Raw genomic sequence first — 20,569 nt, forward strand, 5'->3', positions numbered from 1 at the left:
TTTACTGTTATAAACGGTTGCTGCAGCCTCAGCAATCCGCACACCGGGAGTCCTATTTCTTTTCTATTTTTTTTTTTTGAGAAGATGGACGCTGAAGGAGTCTGTAGAGCGGGAAAAACACAGCCACCGCCCCCCCTGTGATGCCTGGGGCAGAGCGGAGGGCGGAGACGGACGGACGGCGACCAATAGCGCTGCAGTGAAGGGCGGGCCTGGGACACTGGAGACAAGGCCGGAGCCGGGGCCTAAATTTTGGGGCTGCCAGCGTGCAGGGAGGTAGAGACAGGCGGCCGTACCTGCAAGCAGTGGTGGCGCAGCAGCGATGACCGGAGCGCCGAGAGTGAGCTCTGCCTTTGTGCCAGCGCGCGCCGCCAACTGCTGAGACGTGGCTGGGGCGCAGAGCGTGTAGGCCGAGACCGGGGCCTCAATTTTGTAGCCGCCTGGAGAAGAAGGTAGGAGAAGGTCGGTCCTACCTGACCTCGGCGGCGCCGGCCCAGAGATGGATGCGGTGCAGACAGGGCTCCCTGCCCCTGCCTGTGTGCAGTGCCCCCGTCCTGGAAGACTGGTGGCTCCGGGGGAGCAGCGTGCTGAGGCAGGGAAGTGGACATCATGATGGGGGTAAGGAGCCCCCCCTGCAGGAGAAGGCAGCGATGCGGGCCCCATCGGATTTCAGACGTGCTGCTGAGGTCCCATCCCTGCTGTATGCCCCTGTACGCCCTTTGGGGTGATACCGCAGGGCGAATCAGGGGTGCCCACGACAACCTGCCCACACGCGCAACCCCGGGAGTGGTACCACGGGGATGGACGGGGGAGAGGGCCCGAAATCTCAAGCCCCTGCGACCCTGGGGAGTGGTACCCACAGGGCTGCGGAGGATGAGTGAAGAAGAAAATACCTGCAGAAACGAGAAGACAGGTATGAGAGCGATGAGCGGCGCCGAAAAAAGGGAAAAAAGCGCAAAAAGCAAATGGCTGAGGGGGGCCGAGAACAGCCCACATCAGCCTCCTACGACACTAAGCTAAAACTGAATTGAGCCCGCCTCCGGCTTGGGGTGTATACTGCTGGGGAGGAGCTAACTTTTTCTGTCTACTTAGTGTCAGCCTCCTAGTGACAGCAGCATAACCCATGGTCCTGTGTCCCCCAATGAAACGATAGAGAAATAGCGTTTCCTGATTACGTGGACGTACCAGAATAAATTTAGTGCAACTTCTGACTCTCGGCAATGTGTCTACATTTTAGACATCATTTGTAAATTCTAAGTACAGTGGAACCTCAGTTTTCGAGTAACTTGGTGTGCGAGTATTTCGCTATACGAGCAAAGCTTGCTGTAAATTTGTAACTCACGTTTACGAGCAAGCTTTGCTGTATGAGCAAATACTCACTGCACACACTTCCGGTTTTGTACTTTCACCGCGCTCTGACCCGCTCTTGCAGTCCACACAAACACGCATAAACACACATAATGCTCACCTTACCTTCCGTTCCATCGCCGGCCTCCTGGTTCTTATAGTCCGCCGGTACAGGATGTGTATCGGGTAACCATCACGATGATGGAGGAACTTCCGCTGTCAGACGCTTCTCAAAGGCAGCACGCTGACCAATCAGAGGCAAGCGGCTCATGACTTTGACGTCAGCGCTCTGGCAGCGGAAGCTCCGGCATTGGTCGCGATGGTTACCCGATACACATCCTGTACCGGCGAACTGCAAGAACCGGGAGGCCGGCGATGGAACGGAAGATAAGGTGAGCATAACGTGTGTGTGTGTGTGTGTGTGTGTGTGTGTGTGTGTGTGTGTGTGTGTGTGTGTGTGTGTGTGTGTGTGTGTGTGTGTGTGTGTGTAATGGCACAATAGGGGACCAGGATGGGACATTGAACAAGTTGTGGACGAATTGTCTGAGCTTGCATTATTTCCTATGGGAAATCTTGCTTTGCTAGATGAGTAACTTGGCTTACAAGCACACTCCCAGAACGAATTGTTCTTGTACACCAAGGTTCCACTGTAGCTTTTTTATAACCTGTTCTTACATTTTTCTAGTCTATTTTCTGTATATTATGACAGAAATCTTCTCCGATCTGGTGTTTTGACAAAAATATTGGGGGATATTCTTTATCAGCTACATGAACATTAGGAAAAAAAAAAATATATTGACTTAAGTGGCAGAGTGTTCTTGTCATGCTATGTGGCTAACAAGTACATGAAGCTGATACAATAGCAGCAGCATAAAAGCATATAACACTAAAATATAGGCTGCCCGGTCTCACTGGTATTCAATGTGATTTTGCTCACAATGACGTTACATAAATACAACAGGATACCTGTAGGATACATTACCCGAGCTTCAGCATGTTGATCATATCAAAGTTGACGACATCAAATACTTTCATAGCTTGGTCTTCTCCAACAGTGCATAGGAGTGACCCTTCAGAGCTGGCAGCAATGCTCTCTATGACTCCTGAACCAACGAGGCATGCAGAAAGCGTAAAAACACGAAGACCGGTTTATTAATATTACATCACAACAGGAACATTCCTCCACTTACACTATATCAATTCTGACAACTCAAGACTCCTGAATGACAGAACAACAGATTTCCATGGTTGTTTTCTAACGTATATTAATGTTTTTGGACACACACAGACAAACACACACAGACCCACCCACCAAAAATTAAGAGACCACTGCAAAATTGTCAGTTTTTCTGATTTTTCTCTTTATAGGTATAATTTGGAGTAAAAGGTAAATTGTTCATTTATTCTATAAACTACTGACAACAGGTCTCCAAATTTCCAAGTAATACATTTTGTATTTATTTTCTGAAAATGAGAAATGGTCAAAATAACAAAAAAATGCATTGCTTTCAGACCTGAAATAATGCAAAGAAAACAAGTTCATAATCATTTAGAAACAAACACTAATAATGTTTTCACTGAGGAAGAGATCAGAAATCAATATTTTGTGGAATAACCATGATTTTTAATCCCAGCTCTCATGCGTCTTGGCTGGTTTCCACCAGTCTTTCACACTGCTTTTGGATGACCTTATGCCACTCCTGGTGCAAAAATTTAAGCAGTTCTTTGTTTGATGGCTTGTGACTATTCATCTTCCTTTTGATTACATTCCAGAGGTTTTCAATGGGGTTCAGGTCTGGAGACTGGGCTGGCCATGACAGGGATTTGATGTGGTGGTCCTTCATCCACACATTGATTGACCTAGCATGGCGCATTATCCTGCTGGAGAAACCAGTCCTCAGAGTTGGGGAACATTGCCTGAGCAGAAGGAAGCCAATGTTTTTCCAGGGTAACCTTTGATGCGGCTTGATTCATACATCCTTTGCAAAGTTTAATCTGCCCAATTCCAGCCTTGCTGAAGCATCCCCATATCATTACCGATCCTCCACCAAATTTCACAGTGGGTGCAAGACACTGTGCCTGTATGTCTCTCCAGGTCTAACCATTAGACGACCAGGTGTTGGGCAACGCTGAAAATTAGACTCATCAGAAAAGATTACTTTACTCTAGAAATTGAGCAGATTAAACTTTGCGAAGCAAATATGCATCAAGCCGCATACAAGGTTATCCTGGAAAAACAGTTGCTTCCTTCTGTTCAGGCAATGTTCCCCAACTCTGGGGACTGGTTTCTCCAGCAGAACAACGTGCCATGCCACACAGCTAGGTCAATCAATCTGTGGATGAAGGACCACCACATCAAAACCCTGTCATGGCCAGCCCAATCTCCAGACCTGAACTCCATTGAAAACCTCTGGAATGTAATCAAGAAGAAGCTGGATAGTCACAGGCCATCAAACAAAGAACTGCTTACATTTTTGCACCAGGAGTGGCATGAGGTCACCCAAAAGCATTGGTCAAAGACTGGTGGAAAGCATGCCAAGACGCATGAAAGCTGTGATTAAAAATCATGGTTATTCCACAAAATATTAAATTTCTGAACTCTTCATGAGTTAAAAAAAAGATTAGTATTGTTGTTACTAAATGATTATGAACTTGTTTTCTTTGCATTATTTCAGGTCGGAAAGCAATGCATTTTTTATTATTTTGACCATTTCTTATTTTTAGAAAATGAATACAAAATCTAAACCCTTATTCAGACATTGGCTTTCATATACGTGTGCTACAGAGCAGGTTACACTTGCTGCAGGACTTCAACAGACCTGAATACTTCCCCCCTCAGGTTCCTATAATCCTGTCCTCACCCAAATGACTGCGGAAATGTTTCACAAATTCAATTCCTTCTTCCACTTTCTTCCAGAACTTGACGTGCCCATCATGGCTGGCTGTTATGATAAAGTCTGTCCTAGAATATAAAAAAAAACCCAAAACAACAGGATTATGTTAAAGGGGTAATCGAAAGCTCTTAAATAGCTAAAATTGCAAAGTGTTTGTAAAAACAAGCGACTTTGCTATTCCCCTCTTATTAAAAACTTCTCTCTGTTCTCAAAAACTACGGAAACAGCATGAAACATAGTATAAAAAAAAAAAAAAAAAAAAAAGATACAGTTGCACTCTGTAGTTCTAATGGTCATGTCACACACAACGACAGCGACGTTGCTGTTAAGTCACCATTTTCTGTGACGTAGCAGCGATGTTGCTAATGATTTGCTGTGTGTGACATCCAGCAACGACCTGGCCCCTGCTGTGAGGTTGCTGGTTGTTGCTGAATGTCCTGGACCATTTTTTGGTCGTTGCTCTCCCGCTGTGAAGCACACATCGCTGTGTGTGACAGCGAGAGAGCAACAAACTGAAAGTCCAGGGAGCAGGACCCGGCGTCTGCGGACGCTGGTAACCAAGGTAAATATCGGGTAACCAAGCAAAGGCTTGGTTACCCGATATTTACCTTCGTTACCAGCGTCCGCAGCTTCTTGAAGCCGGCTCCCTGCTCACGTAGCCAAGGTACACATCGGGTAACTAAGCAAAGCGGTTTGCTTAATAACCCGATGTGTACTCTGGCTACGAGTGCAGGGAGCCAGCGCTAAGCGGTGTGCGCTGGTAACCAAGGTAAGAAGGGAATTTTGTTTACTTACCGTAAATTCCTTTTCTTCTAGCTCCAATTGGGAGACCCAGACAATTGGTGTATAGCTACTGCCTCCGGAGGCCACACAAAGCATTACACTTAAAAGTGTAAGGCCCCTCCCCTTCTGCCTATACACCCCCCGTGGGATCACGGGTTCCTCAGTTTTAGTGCCAAAGCAAGAAGGAGGAAAGCCAATAACTGGTTTAAGAACAAATTCAATCCGAAGGAACATCGGAGAACCGAAACCATTCAACATGAACAACATGTGTACCCGAAAAAACAAAAATCCCTAAGCAAACAGGGCGGGTGCTGGGTCTCCCAATTGGAGCTAGAAGAAAAGGAATTTACGGTAAGTAAACAAAATTCCCTTCTTCTTTGGCGCTCCATTGGGAGACCCAGACAATTGGGACGTCCAAAAGCAGTCCCTGGGTGGGTATAATAACCCCTCGAGATAGGACCGTAAAAACAGCCCTACCCTACAGGTGGGCAGTTGCCGCCTGAAGGACTTGTCTACCTAGGCTGGCGTCCGCCGAAGCGTAGGTATGCACTTGATAGTGTTTGGTAAACGTGTGCAGACTCGACCAGGTAGCCGCCTGGCACACCTGCTGAGCCGTAGCCTGGTGTCGTAATGCCCAGGACGCACCCACGGCTCTGGTAGAATGGGCCTTCAGCCCTGAGGGAACCGGAAGCCCAGCAGAACGGTAGGCTTCAAGAATTGGTTCCTTGATCCACCGAGCCAGGGTGGATTTGGAAGCTTGCGACCCCTTGCGCTGACCAGCGACAAGGACAAAGAGTGCATCCGAGCGGCGCAGGGGTGCCGTGCGGGAAATGTAGATCCTGAGCGCTCTCACGAGATCCAACAAATGCAAATCCTTTTCACATTGATGAACTGGATGAGGGCACAAGGAAGGCAAGGAGATATCCTGATTAAGATGAAACGGGGATACCACCTTAGGGAGAAACTCCGGAATCGGGCGCAAAACCACCTTGTCCTGGTGAATCACCAGGAAGGGAGATTTGCATGACAGCGCTGCTAGCTCGGACACTCTCCGGAGAGACGTGACCGCTACCAGAAAGGCCACTTTCTGTGAAAGGCGAGAAAGGGAAACATCCCTCATAGGCTCGAAAGGCGGCTTCTGAAGAACAATTAGAACCCTGTTCAGATCCCAGGGCTCTAACGGCCGCTTGTAAGGAGGGACGATATGACAGACCCCTTGCAGGAACGTGCGTACCTGAGGAAGTCGTGCTAGGCGCTTCTGAAAAAATACAGATAGCGCTGAGATTTGCCCCTTAAGGGAGCTGAGCGACAAACCTTTTTCCAACACGGATTGCAGGAAGGAAAGAAAAGTAGGCAATCCAAATGGCCAGGGAGAGACTCCCTGAGCAGAGCACCAAGACAAGAATATTTTCCACGTCCTGTGGTATATCTTGGCGGAGGTAGGTTTTCTGGCCTGTCTCATGGTGGCAATGACCTCTTGAGACAATCCTGAACCCGCTAGGATCCAGGACTCAATGGCCACACAGTCAGGTTCAGGGCCGCAGAATTCTGATGGAAAAACGGCCCTTGAGACAGCAAGTCTGGTCGGTCTGGTAGTGCCCACGGTTGGCCTACCGCGAGGTGCCACAGATCCGGGTACCACGACCTCCTTGGCCAGTCTGGAGCGACGAGGATGGCGCGGCGGCAGTCGGACCTGATCTTGCGCAGCACTCTGGGCAACAGAGCCAGAGGTGGAAACACATAAGGAAGCCGGAACTGCGACCAATCTTGAACTAAGGCGTCTGCCGCCAGAGCTCGGTGATCGTGAGACCGTGCCATGAAAACTGGGACCTTGTTGTTGTGCCGAGACGCCATTAGGTCGACGTCCGGCATCCCCCAGCGGCGACAGATCTCCTGAAACACGTCCGGGTGAAGAGACCATTCCCCTGCGTCCATACCCTGGCGACTGAGGAAGTCTGCTTCCCAGTTGTCCACGCCTGGGATGTGAACTGCGGATATGGTGGAAGCCGTGTCTTCCACCCACGTCAGAATCCGCCGGACTTCCTGGAAGGCTTGCCGACTGCGAGTTCCTCCTTGGTGGTTGATGTATGCCACCGCTGTGGAGTTGTCCGACTGAATACGGATCTGCTTGCCTTCCAGCCACTGCTGGAAGGCCTGTAGGGCAAGATACACTGCTCTGATCTCCAGAACGTTGATCTGAAGAGTGGACTCTTGCTGAGTCCACGTACCTTGAGCCCTGTGGTGGAGAAAGACTGCTCCCCACCCTGACAGACTCGCATCTGTCGTCACTACCGCCCAGGATGGGGGTAGGAAGGATTTCCCTTTCGACAATGAGGTGGGAAGCAGCCACCATTGAAGAGAATCCTTGGCCGCCTGAGAGAGAGAGACGTTGCTGTCGAGGGACTTCGACCTCCCATCCCATTGGCGGAGAATGTCCCATTGTAGTGGACGCAGATGAAACTGCGCGAAAGGGACTGCCTCTATTGCTGCCACCATCTTCCCTAGGAAGTGCATGAGGCGTCTCAAGGGGTGTGACTGGCCTTGAAGGAGAGATTGCACCCCTGTCTGTAATGAACGCTGTTTGACAAGCGGAAGCTTCACTATCGCTGAGAGAGTATGAAACTCCATGCCAAGATATGTTATCGACTGGGCCGGGGTTAGATTTGACTTGGAAAAGTTGATGATCCACCCGAAACCCTGGAGGGTCTCCAGCGCCACGTTCAGGCTGTGTTGGCATGCCTCTTGAGAAGGCGCCTTGACCAGCAGATCGTCTAAGTAAGGGATCACGGAGTGTCCCTGAGAGTGTAGGACTGCAACTACAGCTGCCATGACTTTGGTGAAGACTCGTGGGGCTGTCGCCAGACCGAAAGGCAGGGCTACGAACTGAAGGTGTTCGTCTCCTATAACGAAGCGTAGAAAACGCTGATGCTCTGGAGCAATCGGTACGTGGAGATAAGCATCCTTGATGTCTATTGATGCTAGGAAATCTCCTTGAGACATTGCGGCGATGACGGATCGGAGGGATTCCATCCGGAACCGTCTGGTTCTCACGTGGTTGTTGAGAAGTTTTAGGTCCAGAACGGGACGGAAAGACCCGTCCTTTTTTGGTACCACAAACAAATTGGAGTAAAAACCGTGACCTTGCTCTTGAAGAGGAACAGGGATCACCACTCCTTCCGCCTTTAGAGTGCACACCGCCTGCAGGAGAGCATCGGCTCGGTCGGGAGGCGGAGACGTTCTGAAGAATCGAGTTGGAGGACGAGAACTGAACTCTATCCTGTACCCGTGAGACAGAATGTCTCGCACCCAACGGTCTTGGACCTGTGGCAGCCAAATGTCGCCAAAGCAGGAGAGCCTGCCACCGACCGAGGATGCGGAGGGAGGAGGCCGGAAGTCATGAGGAAGCCGCCTTGGTAGCGGGTCTTCCGGCTGTCTTTTTTGGGCGTGACTGAGCCCGCCAAGAATCTGAACTCCTCTGATCCTTTTGAGTCCTTTTGGACGAGGAGAATTGGGACCTGCCCGAGCCTCGAAAGGACCGAAACCCCGACTGTCCCCTCCTCTGTTGGGGTTTGTTTTGTCTGGGCTGAGGTAAGGATGAATCCTTACCCTTGGACTGTTTGATGATTTCATCCAAGCGCTCACCAAACAGCCTGTCACCAGAAAATGGCAAACTGGTTAAACATTTTTTGGAAGCAGAATCTGCTTTCCATTCCCTTAACCACAAGGCTCTGCGTAAAACCACGGAGTTGGCGGATGCCACTGCCGTACGGCTGGTAGAGTCCAGGACAGCATTAATCGCGTAAGACGCAAATGCAGACATTTGAGAGGTTAAGGATGCCACCTGCGGAACAGATGTACGTGTGACCGTGTCAATCTGTGCAAGACCAGCTGAAATAGCTTGGAGTGCCCATACGGCTGCGAATGCAGGAGCAAACGACGCGCCGATAGCTTCATAGATGGATTTCAACCAGAGCTCCATCTGTCTGTCAGTGGCATCTTTAAGTGATGCCCCATCCTCCACTGCAACTATGGATCTAGCCGCAAGCCTGGAGATAGGGGGATCCACTTTGGGACACTGGGTCCAGCTCTTGACCACGTCAGGGGGAAAGGGATAACGTGTATCCTTAAGCCGTTTGGAGAAACGCTTATCTGGATAAGCGTGGTGTTTCTGGACTGACTCTCTAAAGTCAGAATGGTCCAGAAAAGTACTTAATTTACGCTTGGGATACCTGAAATGGAATTTCTCCTGCTGTGAAGCTGACTCCTCCACTTGAGGAGCTGGGGGAGAAATATCCAACATTTTATTGATGGACGCGATAAGATCATTCACTATGGCGTCACCATCAGGAGTATCCAGATTGAGAGCGGTCTCAGGATCAGAATCCTGATCAGCTACCTCCGGCTCATCACACAGAGAATCTTCCTGCTGAGACCCTGACCAGTGAGATGATGTAGAGGGCCGCTCATAGCGAGCTCGCTTAGGCTGTCTGGGACTGTCGTCCGTGTCAGAGCCATCACCCTGGGATGCATGGGACACCCCCGGAGCCCGGAGCTGTTCCAACTGAGGGGGGCCAGGGAGCAATGAATCAACAGTGCCCATGGTCTGAGATACCGGTCTAGACTGCAAAGTTTCCAGAATCTGAGACATAGTCACAGATAATCTATCCGCAAAAATTGCAAACTCTGTCCCCGTCACCTGGACAGTATTCACAGGTGGATCTCTCTGGGGCACCTCCAGCAGAGGCCCCGGCCGAGCAGGGGGCACAGGGACCGAACACTGCACACAATGGGGGTCAGTGGAACCTGCCGGTAGAACAGCCTCACAAGCGGTGCAAGCAGCATAAAAAGCCTGTGCCTTGGCACCCCTGTTTTTTGCGGACGACATGCTGTATTCTCCACAGAGCAATCCAGGAGGGTATATAGCCAAGAATCACCAGCGACCGTTTAGTGCAATGTATAGCATGCAAGCATAAAAATACAATTGAACACTTCGTCACTAGTGGGGTCAGCACCGAAGGTGCCGCTTACCGCCCGCTAAAGCGGGTGTGTAGTCGCCAGAATCCCGTGCCTGGGTCTCCCAGAACTTGTCTCCCCTTTCCAGCTCAGCCTGCACACAGGAATGGCTGCCGGCGTTCTGTGAAGAGGGGCGGACCGTGGGCGTGCCTCAGACAAAGTGCGGGAAACTGGCTTCCCACTGTGCTCAATGTGAGGGCTGGAGTATGTAAAGCAGATTCCAGCCCTCGGCGCTGACGTTCTGTATAGCGTCCCGCCCTTCCCCTGACTGGCAGGCCTGGGGGCGGGAACGAAAGGGAACTAGGCCGCAAAAGCCGGGGACTCTAGTAAAAAACGCGGCCGACAAATATGCACGGCCAGCGCGGAAGTCCCCGGCGCACCACAAGTCCCAGCCGCGTCGCAGTAAAAACTGTCAGCAGGGGCCGGCGCGGCAGTTCCCCACACACTAACTCCCTTAGCAAGCTGTGGAAGTGTGGCACAAGCGCAGCAGCGCTATTGTCCCCGGCGCACTAACACACCCAGCAATGCTGCAGTGTGTGCGCGGTCTGTACGGGGACACAGAGTACCTTGACGTAGCAGGGCCCTGTCCCTGACGATACTCCGCTCCATATCCAGCAGAATCCCCAGGGGCTGTGGACGGAGCACGGTCTCTGTGCCTGGAGACCGGTAAATCCCACTTCACCCAGAGCCCCAAAGGGGGATGGGGAAGGATGCAGCATGTGGGCTCCAGCCTCTGTACCCGCAATGGGTACCTCAACCTTAACAAACACCGCCGACACAAAGTGGGGTGAGAAGGGAGCATGCTGGGGGCCCAAGTATGGGTCCTCTTTTCTTCCATCCGACATAGTCAGCAGCTGCTGCTGACTAAACAGTGGAGCTATGCGTGGATGTCTGACCTCCTTCGCACAAAGCTTGAAAACTGAGGAACCCGTGACCCCACGGGGGGTGTAAAGGCAGAAGGGGAGGGGCCTTACACTTTTAAGTGTAATGCTTTGTGTGGCCTCCGGAGGCAGTAGCTATACACCAATTGTCTGGGTCTCCCAATGGAGCGCCAAAGAAATATCGGGTAACCAAGCGAAGCACTTTGCTTGGTTACCCGATATTTACCTTAGTTACCAAGCGCAGCATCACTTCCACGCATCGCTGCTGGCTGGGAGCTGGTCACTGGTGAGATCTGACTAATTGACAGCTCACCAGCGAACATGTAACGACGCAGCAGCGATCCTGATAAGGTCAGATCGTCGTCGTCGTGATCGCTGCTGCGTCGTGACGTGTGACCTAAGCTTTAGATATGTGTAACAAGGAATATAGATATCCATTACTGCTATGAAAACCAAATTAAGATACTTAGCTTTTGCATTCAACGGACCACGACACACAGATTTTTTGATTACCTATCTTTCACAATGGATGCAGAAAAAAAAAAATCCAATGATGACCACCCCAGATAGACATGTTCTATCATTTTTCCCTTTCTGTTGATCATGGGTCAGAAAAACAACAAAAAAGGAACCTAACGTTCTTGCAGGATAATGTATTAGTGAGCAGGAGAAACCCAAGACAGTGGACATAGCCTGAGAGAGAGGAGATGAACTGCAAATAAAAGCGGCTCTTACTTGGTGCAGACGATGTGGGTGATGACGTCTCTGTGCATGTAGCTGCGCTCGTACATTGAGGCACTGGGCAGGTTCTCCAGGTACACTCTCTCAAACTCAAGAACTTAGGAGGAAAGAAAAAGCAGAACACCTTCTTATATTACTGTCCATGTGCGGTTTCAGGCAATAACTTCACTCACAATGGCTTTCTTCCATGGCACTAATACTGATTACAATGACATCTTTGGTGAAGAAATCCTCGTTGTTCTTCTTTAATCTATATATGACGTTTTCTACTAATGAGATTTCAGTGCACAGGGACCAATTATACACAGGGCCTTGGTTGGCATTCTTATGACAAAGGGAAATTTTGGTTGACAGTCACCTGCAAGGTGGTGGCTGCATTGGATAGCGAAAGGGGGAGCCCCTAATTTGGAATAACTGTCGATTCACTGGGTCAATTACCAAGAGAGGGGCTTCTACAGCTAAGCCTCATATAAGGCATGGGAGACGTCTTAGCTGCTATTTCTTGGAGAGGAAGGGGGAGCCTAGGTTGTCAGCATGATGAAGGGGCTTCAGTCCAAGCTAATAGAGTGGTGGAGTCAGGGTGACAGCTCTCTAGGGACTCCTGCAGATTGGGTTGGGGAGGTGGGGTAAATGACGGCTCTCCAAAGCTCTCCAGGAACCCCTGCGGATTGAGTTGGGGGGAGGGCACAGCTCTCTAGTAACCCCTGCAGATTAGATGTGGGTGGAAGGCACAGCTCTCCAAAGACCCCTGCGGATTAAGTCAGGGGGAAGACATAGCTTTCCAGGAACCCCTGCGGATTGGGTGCAGGGGAGGGCATGGCTCTCTAGAGACTGCTGTGGATTAAGTTGGTTGAAGGGCACGGCTCTCTAAGGACCCCTGCGGATCAGGTGCGGGAGGGAGGGCACAGCTCTATAGTGACCGCTGTGGACTGGGTGTGGGAGGCGGGCACAGCTCTCAAGGGACCCCTGCGGATCGGGTGCAGGGGAGGGCATGGTTCTCCAGGGACCCCAGTGGATCGGGTGCGTGGACGCCTCACCAGGCGCCTCTGGAGGACACATCTGTCACCCTGTAGATTATGGGGGGCACCGTTCACTCTGCATTGTGTTATGTCATTATATACACACATACACGTCACATTGGCGGTGACAGGAGAGCGCCATCGGCAGGTCTGGATCTCCAGCACTGGGAGGTGACACCAGCAGGAGACGCCATCACTGACCTTTCCGCTTCTTGGTCTGAGATGCCTCAGCTGGCAGAGGTCCGACCCAGCCGCCATCGTCCTCCTCCTCCTCCTCACGCTTCTGCGGCTCATCCCTCTTCACCCGCTTCTCGTCCTCACTCCTAGAACTAGAACTAGAACTGCTACTGCTGCTGCTGCTGCTGCTGCTTCTCCTGGCTCGCCGCTTCCTGTCCGCCATGCCTGCCTCAACACGTCACTATCCCGCGACCAGCCCCCTGCCGCGCTCTGATGACGTCACAGCCCGTGTTCCGCCAATCGCTAGAAGACGCGGCTGATTCGCGCTCGGGTCCCGGCAGCGGTCGGCTGCTGCTGCTGCTGCTGCTCCTCTCACGTCGGCCGGGATGGCTGGACCGGCTGTTACCATGGTAACATTATGGGTGGAGGGGTTCTGTTTCCTGTGTGTGGTGTTCTGAGAGCAGAGGAGGGGCCTGCAATAGTCACCTGAGTTATTCTTAAAGGGGCTGTTCATGAGTAGGCTAACAGCTACTTTCTACCTGGGGCAGCTCTACACCTGGCGGGTGCTGCAGCTCCGCCCCATTAACCCTTTCCAGACAGACACATTTTTACTTTAGAGCTTTTTTTTTTTCTTCCTTCTCCTTTTACCTAGGGCCATATTGTGTCCACATAACCGTAGGGGACAAGCTGTAGTTTTGACTCACACCATTCATTGCACTGTCCCATCTGCTGGAAAACAAATTCTAAAAGTAGTAATATGCTGAGAAAAACAATATATATATATTTTTGAATTGTGAAATGAGGTGATTCCATCATATAAATCATATATATATTATGTATGATATTTTTATCATTTATTTTAATGATTCTCACTTTTTTTGTCCCCTTTATGGGGCCTGAACCTGTGATCACTTGATTACTTGTGCTAAATATTACAGTATTAGAATATAGCAGCAAAAAAAGGAGAAAAATGGAGATTCTGTAGAATAAGACAGTCGTTATTAAATACCAGAAGCATAACATAAGTGCAAGATCATATGATGATAATAATAATAATAATATTTATTCATTTATATAGCACTATTAAAGGGAGGGTGTCCTCCAAAAAAAAATTCAATAACTGAAAAAATGTAAAGTATTAATGTTTTAATGTTTTGTTTAAATATTATTATTTGTTTTTAATTGAGCAAAATATTAAAAAAAAAAGTTTGATATTTTCCACTGTTAAACACTAGGGGGAGCAGCTGCTGAAATCCCACAGAAATCCCACTGTAGAAAAAGCCTGGATTACAGCTGCAGTAAAGTGGGCAGATTCTGCTCTCCTGTGTGTGATGGCACGCCTCCCCCCTCCCAATCTGGGTGTTTCCAAAGGATAACAGAGAATGAAATTTAGGATCACAGTGCGGAGCCATTTTGCTGGTCACCAGAAATGTCTAAAGTGTCACCAAGGACAGCAGGAGTATCACACAGGATAGGATTAGATACACAGCTGTGCAGACAGTATCACACAGGATAGGATTAGATACACAGCTGTGCAGACAGTATCACACAGGATAGGATTAGATACACAGCTGTGCAGACAGTATCACACAGGATAGGATTAGATACACAGCTTTGCAGACAGTATCACACAGGATAGGATTAGATACACAGCTCAGCAGACAGTATCACTCAGGACAGGATTAGATACACGGCTCAGCAGACAGAATCACACAGGATAGGATTAGATACACGGCTCAGCAGACAGTACCACACAGGACAGGATTAGATACACAGCTCTGGAGACAATATCACCCACAGGATAGGATTAGATACAGCTCAGCAGGCAATATCACACAGGGCAGGATTAGATACACTGCTCAGCAGACAGTATCACACAGGGCAGGATTAGATACACAGCTCAGCAGACAGTACCACACAGGACAGGATTAGATACACAGCTCTGGAGACAGTATCACACACAGGATAGGATTAGATACAGCTCAGCAGGTAGTATCACACAGTAGAGGATTAGATACACAGCTCTGGAGACAGTATCACACACAAGAGATGATTAGATACACAGCTCAGCAGGCAGTATCACACAAGAGAGGATTAGATACCCAGTTCTGGAGACAGTATCACATACAGGATAGGATTAGATACAGCTCAGCAGACAGTATCACACAGGAGAGGATGAGATACCTAGCTCTGCAGACAGTATCACACACAGGATAGGATTAGGGTGTCATTGGAGACTGTAGCAGCGGTGGCGGGGGAGAGGAGAGGCGTCGGTAATCACACACTGCTCTGCATGCATGCCTGCAGCAGCTGCAGCAAGGAGAGTGGAGGGGGTGTCATTGGAGCATCGGAGACAGTAACGGCGGCGGTGGAGGGGGGACGGGTGCCGGTACTAATATGCTCTGCATGCACACAAACACACACAGCTCTGCTGCATGCATGCCAGCGGCGGCGGGGGAGAGCGGGGCTGAGTAGAGCGGGGGAAGGGGGTGTCATTGGAGACGGTAACGGCAGGGGGAGGGGAGGGTAGGCGGCCCGTACTCACACATCTCGGCGGTTGACAGGGGTAAAGTGGAGCAAACAGCATGGCTGTGAGCTCCATAATGATGGCGCTGATCTCCTCCCTCTGCTGTGATCTGGACAGCCCAGGGGGCGCGTCCAGGTCACAGCAGACGCCTAGTCTAATGTTACTAAATGGGGTCGGAGCCCGACCATCAGAATCTGTGCCCTGGGGGCTGCCATAAAGAAGGTGACTAGCTGTCGTTACAAACACCAAATCCAAGATGGCAGCCCCCAATGCCTTCAGTAAAATTAGAATTCAATAAAAACTAAATAAGCAGCGATTTTAATTTTGTATTAAAAATACTTGCTTTAATAATCACTATTATTAATACAAAAATAAAAAAACGCGACACACCGCTTTACATACATTGGCATGATATGATGAATGAAAGTGACAAAATACAGTGGGGGAAATAAGTATTTTGATTTTGCAAGATTTTTCCCACCTATAAAGAATGGAGATCTGTAATTTTTAGGCTTTGTGGGCACGTGTGCGTTCTGGTTGTCAAATAAATGCAGCGTTTTGACACTGCATGTGCGTTAAAAAATGGATCCAAAACGCTGCAATTGGGATGCATTCTGGATGCATTTTTAACAGTGTGCGCCCACAGAGAGAGAGAGAGTGGGTGGGGAAAGCATCCAAAACGCACAAAAGAAGTGACACATTGCTTTTTTAAACGCAAGATTTTGTCAAATATTTGGCATCCAAAACTGCGTTTAAAAAAGCAATGTGCGCATGGAATTTGCTTATTCTCATAGACTTTGCTGGAGACGCACAACGCATGCATTTACGCTGCTGTTTAAAACGCTGCCGAAACACATGAAAAACGCACACGCGCGCACAGAACCTTTTTGTAGGTACACTTCAACTGTGACAGATAGAATAAAAAAAATCCAGAAAAATCACATTGTATGATTTTAAAAATTAATTTCTTTATCGTTCCTATGGGAGACCCAGACAATGGGTGTTTAGCTTCTGCCTCCGGAGGACACACAAAGTACTACACTTAAAAGTGTAGCTCCTCCCTCTGAGCTTATACACCCCCTGGAGAACCAGATCTAGCCAGTTTATCGCTTTGTGTTCAGGAGGCATACATCCACACATGCATTCTCATCTGATTTTTGATTTTTGGAAAGAGTTTGAAGAAAAGCGGGTCCAAGTCTGGACCCCCGGCATGTCCCTTCTCACCCCACTGTGTCGGCGGTGTTGTTAAGGTTGATTCCAAGGCTGGAGCCTTACATGCCGCGCTCCTTCACCATCCCTCCTGGGCTCTGGCTTGAAGTGGGAGCCAGCACGGTTCTCCATGCTTGGCAGGAGACCGGTCTCCATCCGCAGCCCTTCAGGATCCTGCTGGACCGGAGCACTCATCCCCAGGGACTTGGAACCCTGCGTCTCAGCAAGCTAAGTACCTGAGGCGTTTATATATTGGGGGTCCCTGTACTTTATTGTTGTGGGAGAGTGTGCTGATTGTGTTTTATGACATTTCCGGCGGGTTCTCTGGCTGTCGCCTGAGAACCGCGCCGATGGTGCCTGCGCGCCGGCCGCACCGCTCAAATTTAGGCCCCGGCTTCGCCGGAGGCCTAGTTTCGGTTTCTCTGCCCTCGCATGTCACTCATGCAGAGGGACAGGCTCGGCTCCGCCTGGCGGCCGTTCTGCACAGGGGAGGGACACTCCTCACTGCAGTGTATGTCCCCTCCCCTGTAGGTCTCTATGGCCCTCCAGATCCCGCTCCCAAGCAAATCCCGCCCCCTCTCATCGCTCCGGCGGCCATTTTCTCAGCGTTCCCCCTGCGATCAGTCATTGCAGCGCTGGTCTGCAGCATCCCTGCTGAGGTGCTGTGCTTGGGGGTCCGGGCTTCGGGATCTGGAGGGCACACAACACCGCTCCAGCGGTCTGGTAAGCCACAACCTCTGGTTGTGGACCTCTGTATATACTCTCTGGGGGTCCTTCTCTGGCAGAGCCCCCACTCCAGCAGCATGTCTCACACGAGGAGCAAGGCTCCAAAGCTGTATTCAGTATGCACTGCATGTAAGCTCCTACTGCCTGAACCGAGCACCTATCCACATTGTGATGCCTGCTCTAACCTGACGGTGCCTCAGCCTGGAGTCTCACTCCCAGTGGTCTCTCAGGCTGCTCCTGCTCCTGTGGCTGAACCCCCGGCTTGGGTAGAATCCTTTTCTAGGTCTATCTCCCAGTCTTTTGCCGACTCCATGGGACTTCTGTCCAAGACTTTGCTGAATATGCATCAGCCCCCTTCACAGGGTGCCTCTGCTGCTAGGGGTCTCTCAGGACCGGAGCTCACAGAGGATTCATCATCTGGTCCCAGACCCCGTCCTCCTAAGAGGAGACACAGGGCTCCCTCTCCTTCCTCGTCCCGCGGCTCTGATTCAGGAGCTGACTCGCAGGACGAGGAGGATGCCTTTACGGGGGGCTCGGAGGTTAACTCCATGTACCCCATTGATCTGTCCGAAAGTGACTCAGATATTAGTGATTTGATTGCGTCCATTAATTCTGTACTGGATCTCAATCCGCCAGTATCAGAGGAACAACCCTCTCTGGCAGAAAAGCACCAGTTTACCTCGCCTAAAAGGGCAAAGAGTGTGTTCTTTAACCACTCCAGTTTTCAGGCCGCTGTGACCAAGCCCAGGGCCTGTCCTGACAAACGCTTCCCAAAGCGTGGTTCTGATGACCGTTTTCCCTTTCCACCTGAGGTGGTCAAGGAGTGGGCTCATTCCCCAAAGGTAGACCCCCCGGTGTCTAGACTCTCAGCCCGGACCGTTGTATCGGTGGCTGATGGCACCTCTCTTAAGGATTCCACTGACCGCCAGATTGACCTTCTGGCCAAATCTGTATATGAAGCGGCAGGGGCCTCGTTCTCCCCGACTTTTGCAGCAGTGTGGGCTCTCAAAGCCATCTCTTCGTCTCTAGAGGGGATGCATTCCCTCGCCAGGGAGTCTATGCCCGAAATGGTTACCTTAACTTCCCAAGCTTCAGCTTTTTCATCCTATGCCATGTCTGCCATGCTGGAGGCTTCTCACCGCACTGCAGTGGCTTCGGCTAATTCCCTCGTTATCCGCAGGATCTTGTGGCTTCGAGAGTGGAAGGCAGATGCTTCTTCAAAGAAGTACCTTGCTGGACTCCTTTTTGCTGGGTCCCGGCTGTTCGGTGAACAGCTGGATGAAATTATTAAGGAAGCTACTGGCGGGAAGAGTACTTCCATGCCACAAACCAAAACCAGGAAACCTGTCCAGGGCAGGAATCAGTCGAGGTTTCGTTCCTTTCGTTCCTCCATCTGGTCGTCCTCTAAGCCCTCGGCCTCGTCCACTAACTCAGCCAAGGACCAGAAATCCAACTGGCGCCCAAAAGCGCGTCCACAGAAGACCGCAGGAGGTGCTGCCGCCAAGGCAGCGTCCTCGTGACTATCTGCCCGCTCCAGCAACATCCTTAGTCGGTGGCAGGCTCTCCCACTTTGGCGACGCGTGGTTTCAACACGTCTCCGATCAGTGGGTGCGGGATATCATCTCTCACGGCTACAGGATAGAATTCTCTTCCAGCCCGCCAAACAGATTTTTTCTGTCAACTCCCCCCTGCTCCAAGGCCGCCGCCTTCTCTCAGGCAGTGGCATCCTTGCAGGCCAACTGAGTAATTGTACCGGTTCCCGCCCGGGAACGGTTCAGAGGTTTCTACTCAAATCTCTTCCTAGTCCCCAAAAAGGACGGTTCCTTCCGGCCCATCCTGGATCTCAAGCTTCTCAACAAGCATGTTCAGGTGCGGCATTTTCGCATGGAGTCTCTGCGATCAGTCATTGCCTCAATGACCCAAGGGGATTTCCTGGCATCCATCGACATCAGAGATGCCTATCTGCATGTGCCAATTGCAGTTTCACACCAGCGTTGGCTACGTTTTGCAATCGGAGAGGAACATTTCCAATTCGTGGCTCTCCCCTTCGGGTTAGCCACGGCCCCTCGGGTATTCACCAAGGTCATGGCAGCAGTGATTGCGGTTCTGCACCTCCAGGGGTTGGCAGTGATTCCTTACCTGGACGACCTTCTAGTCAAGGCTTCATCCAGCGCAGACTGTCAGCGGAGTGTCTCGCTCACTCTCGCCACTCTAGCCCAATTCGGGTGGCTTGTCAATCTTCCCAAATCCACTCTGACTCCGACCCAGAGTCTCACGTACCTAGGGATGCAGGTCGAGACTCTGCCGGCACTTGTGAAGTTGCCCTTAGTCAAACAGCAGTCCCTACAACTGGCGGTGCGCTCTCTGCTGAGGCCCCGCCGTTATTCCCTCAGGCGCCTGATGCAGGTGCTGGGTCAGATGGTGGCGTTAATGGAGGTTGTTCCCTTTGCCCAGTTCCATCTGCGTCCCCTGCAGCTGGACATTCTCCGCTGTTGGGACAAGCGGCCTTCCTCCTTGCACAGGTTAGTGGCTCTGTCGCCACTGACCAGGAGCTCTCTTCAGTGGTGGCTTCGGCCCCTCTCTCTGTCTCAGGGGCACTCCTTTCTGGCCCCGTCCTGGGTGATCCTCACCACGGATGCCAGTCTATCCGGCTGGGGAGCGGTATGTCTCCACCACCGAGCGCAGGGCACTTGGACTCCGTCCGAGTCAGCCCTTTTGATCAATGTGCTGGAAACCAGAGCCGTGCTTCTGGCTCTCCTAGCTTTTCACCACCTGTTGGCGGGCAAGCACATCCGAGTCCAGTCAGACAACGCGACAGCGGTTGCCTACATCAATCACCAAGGCGGGACACGCAGCCGCCTGGCAATGTTGGAGGTACAACGCATCCTTCAATGGGCGGAGGACTCCAAGTCCACCATATCCGCAGTCCACATTCCAGGCGTGGAAAACTGGGAGGCAGATTATCTCAGCCATCAAACCGTGGACAGTGGCGAGTGGTCCCTGCACCCGGCAGTTTTTCAGTCAATCTGCCGCAAATGGGGCACTCCGGACGTGGACCTAATGGCATCCCGTCACAACAACAAAGTTCCCGTTTACGTGGCTCGCTCCCACGATCCTCAGGCATTCGCCGCGGACGCTCTGGTGCAAGACTGGTCCCAGTTTCGTCTGTCCTACGTGTTTCCCCCTCTAGCTCTCTTGCCCAGAGTCCTGCGCAAGATCAGAATGGAGGGCCGTCGAGTCATCCTCATTGCTCCG

The 20,569-nt window shown here is 50.9% G+C and overlaps 2 protein-coding genes across 2 annotated transcripts in view; one reads left to right on the forward strand and one right to left on the reverse strand.

The window, feature by feature from the left end:
- The window catches only part of PPWD1 (peptidylprolyl isomerase domain and WD repeat containing 1), an 88,949-nt gene extending 75,753 nt beyond the window's left edge, over window positions 1-13,196 (reverse strand). Inside the window, exons 1-4 of the mRNA XM_075326166.1 lie at window positions 12,877-13,196; window positions 11,651-11,753; window positions 4,206-4,306; window positions 2,327-2,447 (exon numbers count right to left, since the gene is read on the reverse strand). Coding sequence (XP_075182281.1) covers window positions 2,327-2,447; window positions 4,206-4,306; window positions 11,651-11,753; window positions 12,877-13,075 — 524 coding nt within the window. The 5' untranslated portion in view covers window positions 13,076-13,196. The remainder of the gene's footprint in view (window positions 1-2,326; window positions 2,448-4,205; window positions 4,307-11,650; window positions 11,754-12,876) is intronic.
- CENPK (centromere protein K) overlaps window positions 13,134-20,569 on the forward strand; it is a 111,476-nt gene continuing 104,040 nt past the window's right edge. The window contains exon 1 of the mRNA XM_075326179.1: window positions 13,134-13,262. Coding sequence (XP_075182294.1) covers window positions 13,239-13,262 — 24 coding nt within the window. The 5' untranslated portion in view covers window positions 13,134-13,238. The remainder of the gene's footprint in view (window positions 13,263-20,569) is intronic.

The sequence above is a fragment of the Anomaloglossus baeobatrachus genome, chromosome 1 (genome assembly GCF_048569485.1).
Source record: "Anomaloglossus baeobatrachus isolate aAnoBae1 chromosome 1, aAnoBae1.hap1, whole genome shotgun sequence".
In the NCBI taxonomy this organism is placed as follows: Eukaryota; Metazoa; Chordata; class Amphibia; order Anura; family Aromobatidae; genus Anomaloglossus; species Anomaloglossus baeobatrachus.